Here is a 17,531-nt window from a genome sequence, read left to right as displayed (position 1 = left end):
TCTATCTGCTCTTGATCTTTTAGCGGTTTTGACAAAGGTCCAGTTTGGGTAGCCACAGGTTTTAAATGCTCCCCTGATGTGCTTCTGTTCCTTTTCCTTCCCCCATGTCTTTGTGGGCCCGGTCTCAGCAGTTGGTTTAAGGTTCTGATGACCCCCAGCTTGTGCTCCAGTGGGTGATGTGAGTAGAAGAGCAAGTATTCACCTGTGTTTAGGTTTTCTGTACACCTCAACGTTGAGGCATCCATCTTCTTCACTGTGTATTGCACAGTCCAGGAAGGGCAGACTGTCTGCTCTGACATTTTCCCACATGAACTTGATGTTATTGGCCACAGCATTCATTTGTCCTGTAAAGGCTTCCACTTCCTTGATTTTAACAGAGATGTCATCCATATACCTGAACCAGTGGCTAGGAGCAGTTTCTATGAAGGTAATTGAGGTTCTGCTCTCCGCTTCTTCCATGTAGAGGTTTGCCACCATTAGGGGGATTATGTGGATGACACTTGGGTCAAAGTCAGAACAAAAGAAGTGGAAGCCTTCACAGAACATAAAAATGCTGTGGACAATAAGATCAAGTTCATGCAGGAAGTGTCAGAGGAGACAGTCTACCTTTCTTGGACTGTGCAGTACAAATTGTATGTTTTCTGTACACCTCAATCTTGAGGCTTCTGTCTTCTTTAAACACAGTTCCATTCCAGTTGTTCGATTCTCATCACAAGCTGAGCGTCATCAGAATCCTAAACCGTCGGGCTGATAAAGACGCCACAAAGAAAGTGGGGAAGGAGAAGGAACAGAGGTACATAAGGGGAGCATTTAAAACCTGTTGTTACCCAAACTGGACCTTTCTCAAAACCAAAAGTTCCACAGCAGACAAAGAGAAGGAGACGGGAAAACATCACAACATCGTCATTCCCTGCGTCGGGAGGATCTTCAATAAACATCATGTCCCGGTTCACTTTAAACCCACCTACACACTGAGGCAGAAACTGGTCCATCCTAAGGACAAAACACCCAGGCATAAACAGAGTAAAGTAGTTTATGCTGTTCAATGCAGCCAGGACTGCACAGATCTGTACATTGGGGAGACAAAACAACCTCTCCATAAATGAATGGTACAACACAGGAGGGCCAACTCCTCAGGTCACGACTCTGCTGTCCACTGACATCTGAAGGAGACAAATCATTCCTTTGAGGAAAATCGCTATTTTTAAAACACTAAGAAGGCTCGTCACAACATGAAACTTTGCACGTAGCATCACCTACTAATGTAGGGATGCTCCTCAAGCTTAGTTCCATATGAATGCGCGGATAATTCATTGTTTTGTTGTTAGCGAAAAGCAACATTGACGTCCACGCTGAAAAGGGAGCCTCATACAGGGTTCGTACACATTTTTAGAGGTCAAATTCAAGCAATTTTCAAGCACTTTTAAGGGTTATTTTCACATTTTTCCAGCACCTTATCGCTGGGGTAAAATACATATCTACAGGTACATATATACTCATACTTATTTTTTTTTCACTTTTTATCACAATTATGTACATTGTATTATGCTGAAAACATCTAAAATTATGTTTCATAACAGCAAAAAGTTTAGAAATTAAAGGTGAACACAAAGTTTTATCCAAAAAAGAGGGAAGCCACTTGGCGTTCTTCAGGCACACTTGCACCGAGACAAAGAGAGACCTGAGAGCACCCAGTAATTTCCTTTTTTAACATACATTTTTATGTTCAAAATGCAGTGTTGGGAGTAACACGTTACAAAAGTAATGCAATTACTGAAGTGCATAACTTTTTGCTGTAACGCAGTAATGTAAGGCATTACAAAAAAAAATAAAGGGTAATATTTTCCTCAGTTTTACTTTACTTTATTAAATTTTACTTTAATAGAAGTAAGTAATGAAAAGTGGAGAAAAGTGAACATTCCCTTTTCACACTTCCACTCCTTCTCCTCAGCCATACTTCTCTATTGCTACCAGGCTGCATGTGTGACAACACACAGGCTACAGACTGCATATAGACAATCAAGCACTAACCTAACGAGGTCACGTAACGTGATTAATGGTGCGTTAATTATTCTTTAGCATATTATGGTTTCCATATTAATATATTAATCACATGCGTTAACGCGTATGTTTTTTCTATAGTTTAGTAGTTTATGTCTATAATTAACAGGTTAACTTTGACAACCCTACATTTTATATAATTTAGTCTGTAAAAACGCTAATTTAGCAAACGTTAGCGGTTAACATCAACAAAGTGTTAACGTGCAGCGTTGGCCTTAGTTACTCAAAGTCTTAAGTTAACTTACATTTCATGTGACTGGAGCGCAGACTCTCCCATTGCACAAATCATCAAATCATTTTTTGCAGACTTTGCATGAGGCCACTCTTTGATTCGGTCCTTATCTTAACCATAGTTTGTAGTTATCATTTTCAAGCCAACGCTCGTTAACACATGAGCCTCCCGGCATTTTGTCATCTCCTGCCATCTCTCTTCGAAGGGGGCGGGGCGGGGTCACACACAGACCGGCAGGTCGCAGAGAGGAGCAGAGAGGCTCAGCGGAGCCCAGGAGGAAACATCTCCACATACGGATCTCTTACTGATTTTATTTCTCCTTGTTATAAGCAAACTATCAAATCTGATCTCAATTTTGTGAAAGAAACAGAGTTTTAAGCACTTTCAAGCACCTAAACTAAAATCCAAGCACTTTTCAGACCTTGAAAACACAACATTGAAATTCAAGCACTTTCACGGATTTCAAGCACCCGTATGAACCCTGCTCATATTACAAGCAATACTACAATCAGCAGCCGGAAAAGTCACGTGACATCTCGCGTGGATAGTTGTTGCAGGAAGCCAGTATGCTACCGGTGACCTGAGAGACACAAACACAGCACAACAGCGAAGAAGACCGAGAGGAGACACCGAAGTTGTCACAGCATAAACGACAAAACAATGCATTATCCGTGCATTCATATGGAACTAAGCTTGAGGAGCGTCCCACCATTACTCTCCTTTCTGATTGTCGCACTCGTGGATCGACACTTTTTGCCTGCCATGACGGCCGAGCGCCGGAGATGCAGCAGCTAACCTGAGTAGTTCAAAAACCTTCTTTTTAGTAAACTCTGTATACACAAACAATGTTCTCAATGCTCGTGTTCATGAGTAGAGACCCTGGTGATGCTATGAGCAAAGTTTCATGTTGTGTCGAGCCTTCTTAGTGTTTTAAAAATAGCGATTTTGATGCCATCATAGGATTTACCTTAACTCAAGGTAAATCTTAAAAGTGCCTCTTTCCTCATAATTATGCATTTACCCGAAGGTTTGACTCATATTCAATCACAAATAAAGCCTTGGTTGCATTTTGGTGAGAGTTTCACTTTAACAACCAGTCACACCTGGGCTCACCAAGCACGAGCAATCTACATGAAGGCCAGTTGAGCAAACGTCCTACAAGTGGCCCTAACGATTCTGTATGGACACTCCCACACAAAGTTTAAAAGCCTGCAACCCTCCAGTTAGTTAGAACTGCAGAAGTATATTGAACGAGGGGTGAAACATCTTCAAGAAACTTAAACACAACCCGTTGCCTTCGATACAGCTCTTACATTTACCATGACCTGGATGACTGAGAACCGTCATCAACATTACATCAACTGTAACCGTTTTCATGAAGAAATGTTACCAGTGTATCAAGCAGGTTTATATTTGAACTGACCGCTGTGGCCACCAGAATGGGGCATTTTCCTGATCTGAACTGGCTGAGGGCCTCCTCTCGGTCTCTCTGGGAGCGGTCACCATGGATACTGGTACAGGCGTAGCCTTCCCGATACAGGAAGTCCTCCAAGGCATCAGCACCTTTCTTTGTCTCCACAAAAACCAGGGTCAATGAGTCCTTACCTGATGAGCCCAGAGAAAAGGCAGCTGTTACTATGAGGTGAACAGACAATCTTGGTGTTGGCAACATTTTTAACACAAACAGCTGGGTGTTAGCCACTCTTTCTGTTTTCAAAAATCATATTGTAAACTGTAGCTAAAGTGTTTAATGGAGGAGGGCAAGTTGTTTTTTCTTCTTCTTCCTTTTAATCCTTTTAAGTACAAAAGTCCTTAAAAAAAAGTCAGGGCATCGCCCAAATTATGAGTGGTCACTTTATGGAGAAGACTCCTTTGGTAACGAGGTATCTGTATCTAAGAGAAAAAACACACCAAATACAGTCCTTGGTGTTTGATGATGATGTTGCAATAAGGTGCTTCAGATTTGCTATTTAACCACATAGTGGAGATCTGACTTGAAAGTAGCGGCTTATGGTCATGGATACAATAGACTGCAATGTCAAACTCTGTATGTGTAAATAAAGCACATCTAAGAGAATAACGAACCAAATTTTACAAAACATTATTAACAAAACATTGTCAGCTACCAAGTCTCTTTGTCACATTTTGATGTGACAAAAAATCTAATGTTTTTGACATAAAAATCACACAAAAATATTTTTCAGGAAATTTTAACTACCATCAGGCAACGGAATAACATCTTTGTTACAACAGGTATTATGTTTTTATATTGTTTGTATTGACATCGAGTTGGTCTTTTTCATTTTATTCTTATTTGGTCTGCCTTGCCAGATTTAATTTCTCGTTAAGAAATTTGTAACCCTAATAAGAGAGGTGCTGTATAGTGAAGTGGTAACACTTTATAATAACTATCAACAATTAATAATTAAACTTTAGTTGTTAATTCACTGTTAACAATGAAATGCTTTATGAACCTTTTTAAAGACAATGTCAAGGTCTATAAATGTCAGATGCAACTTCATTATAAACACATGATTAATACATGCTTTTTATAGTTATCAACTTAAGTTTGATTGACTATAATTGGAACATTAATGATAGTTATCATAATGATTATTATTAACATTATTATTACAGCTGACAAACACAGAAACCATTTATGTAAAAATTTAAACTCCAAATTCACCATCTCACTTCATCATTTTTTCATTCATTCAGTGCTGTACATACGAACCAAACAATTTGCATGCTGAGAATCTTGATATTTAAAAATGTATACTAATGTATAATCAAGTCATGTCAGTGCCTCTTTCAGCCCTACCAGCACGTTTATACATCTACTGAGAAGGTTGTTTCAGTCCATGATGGTGTGACACAAATGTCTTGATAACATGCACCTTAATTAGTTTCAATTATTTACAGCACATTACAATAGATGTTTTTATATGAACAGAATAATGCAACAGGCAGCAGGGAGTGCAGTGTGGATAAAAACAAGAAATAATCACAAGAAAGAATGGTTAAACTGAGCAGCACTGTGTTGTTGTGCAGGCACTGTGACTGGAGCCACTGATGGAAAGAGTTTGGTCATAGTTCTTCCTCAATTCTCTGGATCCCTGATCATAACTACCTGATGATGAAGTGAAGGACACTGACTGACATTTATATGCACTTGTTAGCTATTGAGACTACAGCATAACCAGACTCTCTCTATCAAGGCTTTTGGTCTGACATAAAGATACCACAGCAACAAACTGTACATAAAAAAAAGAAGTCTTGAATAAAGGAAAAAGAAATACAACAGGCATGTTTGATGTAAGCTTAGCAAACCTGACCCATGAGATGGTACACAGAAGCAAAAAGAACTGAATAAACAAAAGACTCTCCATCCATGGAAAAGAACAATAAAGGGCAGGCAAAATGATTTAAAATATGAGATGACAGATACAAAGTTCACCATTGATGATCTTACCAGGTTTCTCTATGTTGTCTCCAGTATTGTCCTGAACCTCACTGGGGATGACTTGGGATAAAACCACACCAAACCACCAACATGTAAACTTTACTCAATCACCAGCAGAAAACTAACTGTGGATGTTTCATGTTTCTGATGTGCCACAAAGACACACAGTAATGTGTCGGCTGGGATGGGAGGACAACATGGTATATCAAACTGTATTGTGTGTGCAAATGTGTGTTAGCATTAGTTGTATGTGTGGTGGAGCTGCAGTGTTGGGACACAGATGACGGCCATGAGTTGTTACTGCTCTGTGACTGTCTCACCTGTAGCACTGAGCAGGTCCAGGAGGAAAGACCTTTTATCACTCTCCTCCACCCACACCACTTTCTGAGTGATGTTCTCTGAGGTGGAACCAACTCTTCCGACCGCCAGGAAGATGTACTCCTCCAGGAAATCCCTGGCAAGGATCTGGAGTGGGAGCAGAGAATGTGCTTATTGATAGATTTTAACTATTTTAAACTGATGTGCTCATATGGTAATTTGCAGACATCCCTTTTAAAGTCAATTTAACAGTTTTGTTGAAAAATATGGTAGAATAAATCAGCCATTTTAAGCTACAATACAAATTTACCACCGGAAAGTCTAGACCAGTGTATTTCAATCTTGTTCCTGTCCATGTACAGTATAATACTGACTGTAATGCATCCAGGTTCTAATATTGTTGCTTTAATTTGAATTGATTTTATAATTTTATAACAATTACTTTTCTGTTTATATAGGATTTTTATGTGTAACTGAAAACAATACACTTACTAAAGCTTTCACAAGCATCACTACAACTATGGACAAGAGATGCACCGATCAGGATTTTGGGGCCGATCACCGATCACCGAAAGCAGTATCTGCCGATCCCGATATTGCCGATCACCGATCACAGCGTCAAATCCATAAATTCTTCTATATTGTTGTCTTGTGTAACTTTCATATATTTAATTAATGATTCTTCTTACACAACATTGACATTGTATTATTAAGTATAAAAATTAGGAGATGAGAAAGTATCATGAATTGACCACCGTTTTATTGCAGGCTGAGGCAATGTGCAATATTTCACACTCTAGAGACTCTCTTAGAGACAACTTGGACTCAGCTTACATAGAGTAACTGTAGCTTACTAGTGCGAATGCAGTCAGGGAGGGAATTTTGTCATTTTAGGGGCAAGTCCATTTGGCCTTCACTTTTTTTTTCACGGGCACCAAGGACCACATGACAGGGCACAAAGGCCACTGAGTAAAATGTGTTGATTTACCTTTCAGACTGATACCATAACATCCTAATTTATAATAAGACATGGATTATATATATATATATATATATTTTTTAATACCAAAATCAAGTTAAAGTAACATTAGAAAGTCGTTTTTGTTAAGTAGGGTTAGGGAGAGGTGGTTTTCAGTGACACTTCACTGAATATTAGTGTTAGTGAATATTTCTCTCAATAGAAATTCCCCAAAATTATGGCAAAGCACATTTCTTCCAAACAAAAAAATTGTAGAATAACCAGCAGGAGACCACTGATGTGTGGAGTGATTTTGGTGACACTACACTCTGAATAATAGTGAAGTTATTGAATTTTTTGTAGTTTCTCTTTTCAGTGCTGCACTTTGTAGACGGTCCCTGCGCCCTCGTCTCACAGCTGGCTGACCATACAGACCAGAGTTAATGTCCAGACGCTCGTTTTGATTAACATATGGTTGTAGCTCGTTGTCTACCGTACTACGGTAGGAAAGAGCCGTCGTTTGTGTTTTAACAAGGTTTCACTTATGAGTTATTGATCCGGGAAGTTTGAATCTGTGAATATATTTCCAACTTTACCGGACTAAATCCTACCACATAAGTCAGTTACGTATCATGTCAAAACCGGCTGCGCTCGCTCGCTGTGCTGTAAGCGTCGTTCTTCTGTTTTGAGACGCTGCTGCTCTTTGAGAGGCTTTCACGTGAGATCATCGTGATGACGAGACTCCACCTGCGCGAACCGCGGACTCCCTAACTGAAGTTACTGTGAGTGACTACTGTGTACTCGGGTGGCTGTAATTAAAGGCAAGCCCGCTCCGCTGACCGGGCCAGGGGCACAGAGGCCACTGTGGCTGTACGATAGGGCTGAACGATATGGACAAAATTTCATATCTCGATATTCTCACCAGATATCTCGATATCGATACGATATGACTGCGAATTCGGCGAAAACCAAGCATTTTTCAGAAAAATTAAGAGATTATGCCAAGCCATATACAAATGGTTGATAGAGAAGTCTTTACCAAATAATCACAAACTCACTACAGAGACAAATATATATGAAGTAACAGCAGTAAAGGGAGGGAAAAGATCAAACGAACTATGTGCATTTTTACAAGATGAACGATGACATCCTAATCTGGAGAGAAAGAGTGAGAGTGAAGATCGAGACTCAGCAGCTTCAGGTTATCGCCGGTAAAGTACCAGTGGAATCTAGAAAGACTATGAAGTCAGAGAATTAACGGATCAAAACAGAGTAGACGGCAGCTATACGGTCTCAAATCCTCAGAGTGAGCGGCCGCAGCGTCCGCTCCTGCTGCCCCAGCCGGCCCCCCCACACACACAGCGGCCTGCTGCCTGTGCAGCCGCTCGGGAGGGCAGAGAGCCGGCGCTGCTGCAGAGGAGCCGTGGACTGCGATGACTCTGAGCAGCAGGAGCATTACAATATAATATATTTCCTGCCTTTCCCCTGATGATCTGAATAAGTCGCTAAATTTGTCGCTAGTCGCTTTTAAGAAATAAAGTCGCTAAAAGGGTCTGAAAAGTCGCTAAACTAGCTAGAAAGTCGCCAAGTTGGCAACACTAGTATGTAGTGTGTGTGCGTCTCAGTCTCCGTCTCCCTCACTCCCGCCCTCGTATGTTTGTCATTGGTTGGCTTCAGCTGTCGATCCAAAGCAAGCATGGAATAAGGTTTGTGATTGGCTGGCCTTAGCGTTGCATTCAAGGGCAATCGTAAAAACGATGTTTGTTGTAACTGCCAGAGCTGATACATGCAGGGCGAGCAGGGGGTAATCTATATCGTTTATATCGTTGCTTTTTCGATATGAATATCTTGAATGTTCATATCTAGATATAGATACGATAACGAGATATATCGTTCAGCCCTATTGTACGATGAGTTTTTTTTTCACGCTGCATCAAGGTCAAAGTGCGGGGCAACAGCGGCCATGGTCACCGTGAAATTCCCACCCTGCATGCAGTCAGTGCACTGTCTCTATATTGAAACGTCATCTGATCAGCCTGATTTGATCTATTTTGAGAACTCCGATCAAAACCGATAGGGATATTATCGGCCGATTGCGATCGGTTGCCGATCGATCGGTGCATCTCTACTACGGACGTGGTATTTGGTCCTGATACAGTACATTAGGAAACACAAGATTTCAGGTGAAATGGCATCATGAAGTAATTGTGTGTATAAGTGTATGTAGTGGACTTGCACTGTGAATAATCACCATTGCTCTATATATCAAAGAATATTACATGAAGTACACAAGGCTTATCCAAAGCATCTGTGATGGGAAAACACATGTCAGATGTTCCTCTGCAAATGTACCTGGATCTCTTTAGGAAAGGTTGCACTGAACATCATGGTTTGTCGGATGCCTTTGTGCGGCATAGTGTCCTGTTCCACAATGCGTCGTATCTGTGGTTCAAATCCCATGTCTAACATACGATCTGCCTCATCCAGGACCAGGTAGCTATAGAGAAGAAGACAGAAGAAGAGGTTGTAGACTTTTAAAAAAAGATAAAATTCTAATATTTAGAAAACTGCAAGTATGTAAAACACATCTCATTCAAAAGACCAATGCAACTGTTGTCTTACTTGCAGTAGTCCAGTCCAATCTTGCCCCTCTCTATCATGTCCACCAGTCTCCCTGGTGTGGCCACCAGCAGGTGGCAGCCTCTTTCCAGATCTCTAATCTGCTGGCCAATGTCTGCTCCTCCATACACAACACAGGGACGCACTCTGGAACGGTAGGAAAACTACAAAGAAAAACAAACTGGTTGAAGAAATATGGATAAACATTTTTCCATTTTATCAAGATTTGCATGTGTATATTCCTCTGTGTGTGTGTGTGTGTGTGTGTGTGTGTGTGTATGTGTGTGTACCTTCCTGGCTTCATCATATATCTGCAATGCCAGTTCTCTGGTTGGAGCCAACACCAGTGAGATGGGGTACTGCTTACGACGCCCATACTTTCCATTCTCCTGCAATGCAAAGACAACACAACGCTTCAGTTTAACTACAGTTGATGGTTTTGCAGTCAAATGAAGTTCAGAGTTCAGGAAGGAAGTGCATGGTTTCAGCTGGCTGGGGGGGAAGTTCGACTTAAATATGAGCATCCAACTTCACAGTACAGGTTACCGCTTATCAGTGGGCCTACTAAACCAGTGTTTCCCTGCCTGGAGTTGGAACCCCTTGATGGGATCACAATATAAATCTAAGGAGTGAAGATAAGGAACAGGATAGGAAACATGACAAAACATTGTGAAATACCCCAGGCCAGATATCATTTGGATGTATAGATGTCCCCAGTTAAGTATCTAAGTCCGCAAAAACATTTCATATAGAGGTTTTGAGTCTCTTTATTTATTTTTCCCAATTTTCCATGATGCACGTTTGGCTCAGACAAGGCTAGCATAAAATCAGTCAAGCTATTTAGTGTGTTTAACAACTGATTAAAGACGGTATACCCTAAAGCACAATGGTTTGGTATGATGTCAAAGAAACAACTCAGAAACAGGTGAAAAGCAGTTCTTTGGATTTAGTGGTTCTGCTCATTTACAGCATTAATAAAACTAATTTGTTATGCTGCGTGTTTGTTTGTGGCACTCACACATGGTTTCCTCAATATTCATGTGTTAGGAAATGGTCTGTCTTAGAAAGGTGACTATCTTCAGGAAGAACTTAATTCCATTTCATGTAGTGTCTATTATTATCCACCATTTGCCACCTCGTCAAGCTTGTCTTGTCTAGAGGTGGCTGTAAATACTCCCCACAGTATTATCGTAGCATCACTACCAACAAAGATCCACTAATTTGGTTTCCTATAAGTTCTTCACAATACAGGTCCCTCTGACAATTGGGTAATTGTCAGGTGAATATGCCATTTATCTTATCTGAAAGATTTTCTTCGTAGATACAAAACAGCTAACTTTAAATGTTTGGCCTTTTTTTATTATTTTTTTTTTATTTACCCCAGCAATTGATTCATCATTTTGGTTCATTTTCAAACCTTGAGGAAAGTAGAGGTGCAGTTAGAGAGCATAGACCTCCACAAATTCAGAAGCTGATCCAAAGAATCCAGATTGTAGGGTGGAGTTGTCATACTTCTACTACGACTTCTTCTATTTGGCTAAGCTTTGTCACTATTACACTTTGCTGCCATCAACGGGATTTTAGGAGGTTTGGCTTTTATTTCGCCAAGGTTAAATCTTTCAAAGTTAACAAAAAGTGAAAAATAAATCATGATCCGCCCTGCAATTTTTGTCCCCTTCTAGACCCATGCTACGCTCTTCCTCCAAACTTAAATAAAATCAGGCCAGTAGTTTGTCTGTAATCCTGCTGACAACCAGAACTGATGGCGGAAGTAATGACATGTTTTGACTTTCTGCTCACCTGTCCAGACGCTTTAGCTGCATTCAGAGCTTCTCCTGGTCCTTCACAATAGATCTGGCTGAGGATCGGCAGCAGGAAGGCTGCAGTCTTCCCAGAACCTACAGCAACAAAGTCAACCTCATTTATCTCCTGGGGTATTCAGCAGAGTCATCATTTTCATCTCGATAGTATAGTATTCTCCATTATATGACTTTGTTTAGTGTATCCTACCTGTTTGTGCGCAGGCCATGAGGTCTCGCTTTGACTTGACAATAGGGATGGCATATTTCTGGACAGGGGTCGGTCTGGTGTAGCGACTCAGACCAATGTTACCCATGACGATCTCACCCATGTCCACATCTTGGAACTGCTCAGCAAACACATACACACACAGAGCAGCAAAAGTAAACATGGTGTTGATGCAGAATGTAACACTAGTGGATACATAGTTGACAACAGTAGCTTACATTCTCGATGTGGTGAGGGCAGTTCTGTCCTGTGGCCTCAACGGGAATGTCATCATATTTCTCAAAGTTAATCCCAGTATTACTGGCAGAGAACAACTCACTTCAGAGGAGAGAAGGAAGAGAAACAGAGTGCATGTTAGTCTAATGTCCACTTAAATACATCCTGTGTTTCTTTGGTATATTCATTTTTATCTTCTCAGCCACTGCAGATTTTTAAGCTAAATAAATATATGTATATTTTCACTGTTAATTAATTATTGTCTGGTCAATAAAACAGTTTTAAAAAATGCCCAACAGACAGTTAAAAGAGGTGTTGCATCAGTGGACAGTATGAGAAATAGAAGGTGTTTTTGAACAGCAAAGCATGCAACCTTTTACGAATATTAACCAAAAATTTAAGTATGAACCGAAAAATGAGCATAATATGGGACCTTTAACAATTAATCAAAAAGTATAGTAGCAGCAAATTAATTTTCTGTGGATCAACTAATCGATGGATTGTTTCAGTTCTTAAATCATCCAACTCTCCTTGTCTGGAGACGACCTCCAAAGACCAGTAAAAGCACAGACTCACTGTTCAAGACGTTCGTTACGTGGTGTTGGTTTAGACCAGTCTCCCTCATCTCTGGACTCCTCCACCCAGCGGCTGCTTCCTCCACCTCCTCCACCACCAAATCCACCATGCTCGAACCTGAAAACAACACAAAGACGATGAGGATACAATATGTGCTATATATGATGCTACAAAATAAACTTGTAGATAAAAGAAGTCACAAAGAGGTAGACTTCTTGTTTTCATGTCGAATGGTGCCTCAGCCTTAAGTTGCTTCAGCACAGGAAGAGCAGAAACAACGAGGGAGTCCTGTGGCAGCAGTTATTCAGTCCGTCTCTGTGTCTCATCGCCTTACCTTCCTCTGTTAGCGTTGCCCCTGTCATTGAAGAACGCAGACTTCCCTCGGTTGTTACCAAAATTGCTGTAGGCGTCCTTGGCGGTGTTCCAGCCGCCAGCGTCTGACAGGGAATGGACACAGAACTATTAGAGGAAAGTTTTATACAAGTGGTATTATTAGCTCATCATTCAACCATGTTCGGAGGCAACTACAGCTGGTGTTTGGAATTAAGTATGGGAGGTGTTTAATGTGAGAGATTTGTTATTTGATGTCTGTATTAAGGGTGCCTCTGAACCAGGGCTTGTGAGAAAAACACATCACAAACAGGGTTTTGACTTTTGTATCACTTAAGTGTCTCATTCACTTTCACAGGAGCACCTCTCCAAAGTGTCATCAGTGGTGAAAGCAGATAGATTATGTTTCATGCAGTTAAACCAAATCCCACCTTTATTATCATAGGCAACAAACGGCATTGGCTGTGCTTGGTTCATGGGGTTAAAGCCCCCACCTCTGTTGCCACGGTATCCTCCTCCGACGCCACCCCGGCCCCGCTCCATGCGAGGTGGTCCACGGTTAAACGTGTTGCCACCAGTCATGCGGTTGTCATGGTAGCCATTGACAAAGTTGTTGCGCCCGCCATCCCAACCATCTGCAGCGGGGGAAAAAGACGGTAAGTAAACCACAATGATGACATTTAAATAATGCTCGTACCCATAAACTGTGCAGAAGAATTACTCATCGCTGCTGTGTGAAGTGCTGCCATTGCTGTTTCACCCCTTATTGGCAAGCCATTCAGTATGGAATCGAGAACACAGATACTTAACATCCCTTTCTTTAACTCAATGAGAGAATGAGATAACAACATCAGAAAAACAACTGATGATGACTTGATGCTACATTAAAGAATGTTGAAGGAAAAGTTTGTCCAAACAGTTAAACTCAGTCATCATCATCATCTCCCCCATGCTGATGAAAAGAAATCTCATAATCCACAAAACATTTCTGGAGCTTCACAACAAAACAGCATTGCAGCATACTCCTAAACAACTGAAGTAGCTGGAGAACTGTTTTAAAATGGAAAAACATACTAAAAAAGAACCAAAAGGCTCCATACAGCTTGTCTGCTGTAATCCAAGTCTCCAGAAGCCCTGAGCTTTTATTTTCAAACATTATTTACACCCTTGATGTTAGGTCAAGCTCATGGACCCATTTCAGACAGGGCATATGCTACAGGGCTGAATCATCATTGGCCTTACAATTCGATTAAATTAAGATTCAGATGTCAGCAATTTGAATGCAAAACGATCCCTGATGCATCTCACATGTATGGCATCCTCAATTATCTATATTACTGCACATGGCAATTTTTTCATCATTTAAATTCCCCTTTTATTCAGAAAGTGCTTCCAATAATCTGAACAGTCTAGCTTCAGCAGTCTACATAATAAATATTTTCTATACACAAATATTACAAAAACAACCATACACACTTGTTGTTATCTACAATAATTATGTTTTCACATGGCAGCTTTAACATAAGGCATTTATTGAGTCTGCTGCACACACATCTCTCAGAGTTGGACAGAAGTTGACAGCACCTCCTCAGACATTGCATGATTAGCTGGGCTTGCTGTAACAGTTATTATTTATGGCTGCAGACGTTAGCTTCAGGTGAAAATGGCTAACATGATAAGTAACTGTTGTGAGGCAGAAGTAATGCTCAGCGTGGGTCTCATCCAGTTCGTGTTTCCCAGCAAGGTCATAAAATCCAACATGTGCCCCAAGATGTCCGTGTTCAAAAATACTAGAAGAGTTTTTATTATCACTTGCAAATTATCTCTGCCTCCATCTCACGTACCTCCTACACAAGTAATGTTAGCCTAATGTCCGCCCATGATTTAAAGCATGGGAGCAATGTCGGGACGTAACTTTAAATGAAGTATCAGCAATGACTGAAGTCAAATTTTTGGGTGACATTTTCCTTTGAGGGATAATATGTAGAAAGAACAAAATCAGTGTAGTTTAAGTTTAGAAATTAACTTACAGTTGGCCGCAGGCGCAATGGTGTAGCCACCCTGTCGACCAGCGGCGAAGGCATTTCCTGCTGGACAAGACAGAGATTCAGTTGTGTTTTTTATTAGTAACAAATGCAATTAATAAAGATACCCTGTGGAGTTTTGGACCTCTGGTGGCATCAGAGTTTTAGGAGTGGAGCTCTATTAGGTTCGAATTGTGCATGCATACTTAGCCATACATGCATGCCACCAGCTTCACAGTATTCCACTTTATTGGTCCACAGTAACGTAAGGAAGGTGCAAAGACAAGTAGTGACAACTGCTAGCTAGCTAACATGGATGTAAACAATGCAGAGTATTTAGGAAATATCTGCGTTGCAACAGTTTTATGAGGACGGAGATACATTCAAGGATTCACACAGCACATTGGTGAGTAACACTGAATGTAAACACAACGTTGGTTTGTGTTGCTTGTCTACAAGAAAACTCCACAGGACAGCTTTAACTTGATGCTACACACCAGTTTTGGAAGCGTCTTTGTTCCGTAAATGTGGAGGAATGTATCGCCCTGCAGACAGAGAGAGACAGTGTCCAACATCATCAGGACTTACAAAGCTTGATTTTTAATTTAATATAGAAAAAGGCAATATATAAAGATGTTTATAAAACCAAGATATTCCCTTGGTTGCCTTGTTGTCAATTTTCCTATTCTTCCAAATGCCTGTCTTTATGGAGCACTTCCGTGTTTGCTGTCCTTCTGACATATAGTACCTTTACCATGGTTCACTAATTGTGGAGGTAATATGTTCAGTTTTGTGAGTTTCTTTGCACACTCACTACAAACAGAAAAACCAAGTACCAAAACCTTCTCACAAAACACGTTGCTTACTGTTTGTGCCTCCACCTTGTCCGTCTGCTGCACTCAAGTCTAGTACAGCGAGCTGGATAAACAGAGACAAAATAGTCAGTGAAAATACACCACAACCTGCTACCTACAAATAAAACAGTGTATTCTTCTTTATTCATCACAATTAATAAACGATGTAATGGTCTTGCTAACAGACAATGGATAGTAGAGCTGCAATGATTAATAAATAAGTAGTAAACTTTTAATTGATCGTCGACTATTTGTCGTGGTAAAACCCAACTTTTGAGGACGTCACGGTGGGTTTTGGGAAACGATGCTCGTCATTTTTCTCCACCATTTTCTAGACACATTCATAGACCAAACAACTAATCGAATAAAAGGAACAGTAATATTAACCATTAAAAACTCAGGGTGAGGTGATAATGACTGGATTTTCACTTTTGGATGAACTTTTTCTTTAAGGCTTTTTTTTTTCCTCTCCCCGAGCCCAGACCAATCATGTGGATGCTTCCTCTGTGCATGGATCCAACTGCAGCCCAGGAAACAGTTTTGCATGTCTGATTTTTTTTCTGTTATCAGATATTAAATTCCGGTCTCTAATTTTTAAACTGACGAAATATGTAGTGAACTAGGCTAATAATAGGGATTGGTTTAAATATGAAAACATTCCCAGTGCCTTTTTGCATTCTACCGTTAAAAGAGGGTGTATAATTTGTTTAAATAAGGTCAGTGTTGTACGTCCAACTCTATCGGAGACATTATCATTATCATTAAAATACCAACTGAGAACATACAGTTCTTTTCTACTGGAAACTGTCTGACCAGTCAGACACAGCTAGACTACGTTGCTGGTGACGCAGAAAAAATGAGCTTCTTTTTTTTTTTTTTTTTAAAGCGGGACCCGGTCCAGAGAAGCATGAAAACTGTGTAATACTGCGCATTATATGAAAGCCAGGGGGCTTATCTGTCAAACACCGCATTGTTTGTGTGTCAGTCCCGCTAGCTCGATCTCCGCATACCTCCATTTTATTATTGTAGCAAGCTGCAAGACAAACGCAGTGAAGATAATAGTTGTAGGGTGCGCTTCATATGCTCATACTGGTAGACCGACGAAACCGCCCGGGCGTAATTTGTGATCTGACTCTGTTATGATCGACCCTTTTTCCGCAATCAACGTTACTAGCGACACATCACAATCAGACACAACAGCTTTCTTAAATCATTTTAGACTGGAGTCGGTGTCGCAAATCTAGCTACAATCCAACAGGAAAAGGGCAGAAATCCCAATATGCTTTCCACGTCGTACACTCGGTTCACCGCTCCGCAGCCGCTCTTGGTCACGTGAATGTAGAATTGAAGCGCACCCAACAGTAGCTAGCACGATAGCATCTCGTTAGCGGTGTTTTCAGGCTAGCCGGCAAGCTAACATTTCTCCCTGTCGTTTTAACACGTTTCAACAACAAACACTGCAACACACATTAAACTGTCGTGGCTTACCTGCTGCTCTAGACCGTGGACATTTTCGACGGCCACATGACTCATAACTATTGAATATGGAGGAAAAATGATGTCGTTGAAAAAAGGACCTCTTTGTTTGCCGGGTTTGATGTAATGTTATTCCTCCCTTGCCGCTAGCTTGTCTCGGTGGTTTCGACAGATGGCAGTTATTCAATTGGCTTAACAGGTAAACGTAACTTGTAAAATGCTATTGCTGAATTTTGCTTGACGATAAATTCCAGGTTTTTTTAGCTACAAGGATGGTACTTCGTGCAAACTCAGCTGATGTCGGCTTGCTCTTCAGCTGAAGCTGAGATGAAGCCGTCATGCATTAGTCAAGTGCAAGTGAAAAACCCTGGAAAAA

At 40.7% G+C, this 17,531-nt stretch overlaps 1 protein-coding gene across 5 annotated transcripts in view; it reads right to left on the bottom strand.

The window, feature by feature from the left end:
- The window catches only part of LOC115577141 (ATP-dependent RNA helicase DDX3X-like), a 28,855-nt gene extending 11,324 nt beyond the window's left edge, over positions 1–17,531 (bottom strand). The window contains exons 1-16 of one of the 5 annotated variants that reach the window (XM_030409975.1): positions 17,168–17,531; positions 15,692–15,743; positions 15,323–15,370; positions 14,832–14,891; positions 13,233–13,436; positions 12,806–12,908; positions 12,472–12,588; positions 11,898–11,997; positions 11,662–11,797; positions 11,452–11,549; positions 9,942–10,040; positions 9,655–9,815; positions 9,385–9,529; positions 6,077–6,221; positions 5,766–5,816; positions 3,717–3,898 (exon numbers count right to left, since the gene is read on the bottom strand). In XM_030409975.1, coding sequence (XP_030265835.1) covers positions 3,717–3,898; positions 5,766–5,816; positions 6,077–6,221; positions 9,385–9,529; positions 9,655–9,815; positions 9,942–10,040; positions 11,452–11,549; positions 11,662–11,797; positions 11,898–11,997; positions 12,472–12,588; positions 12,806–12,908; positions 13,233–13,436; positions 14,832–14,891; positions 15,323–15,370; positions 15,692–15,743; positions 17,168–17,212 — 1,746 coding nt within the window. In that variant the 5' untranslated portion in view covers positions 17,213–17,531. The remainder of the gene's footprint in view (positions 1–3,716; positions 3,899–5,765; positions 5,817–6,076; positions 6,222–9,384; positions 9,530–9,654; positions 9,816–9,941; positions 10,041–11,451; positions 11,550–11,661; positions 11,798–11,897; positions 11,998–12,471; positions 12,589–12,805; positions 12,909–13,232; positions 13,437–14,831; positions 14,892–15,322; positions 15,371–15,691; positions 15,744–17,167) is intronic. The other 4 variants (XM_030409976.1, XM_030409979.1, XM_030409977.1 and 1 more) reach the window with 4 other exon arrangements.

Source organism: Sparus aurata, chromosome 24, assembly GCF_900880675.1.
Source record: "Sparus aurata chromosome 24, fSpaAur1.1, whole genome shotgun sequence".
In the NCBI taxonomy this organism is placed as follows: domain Eukaryota; kingdom Metazoa; phylum Chordata; class Actinopteri; order Spariformes; family Sparidae; genus Sparus; species Sparus aurata.
This window is presented reverse-complemented; position numbering and strand designations above follow the sequence as displayed.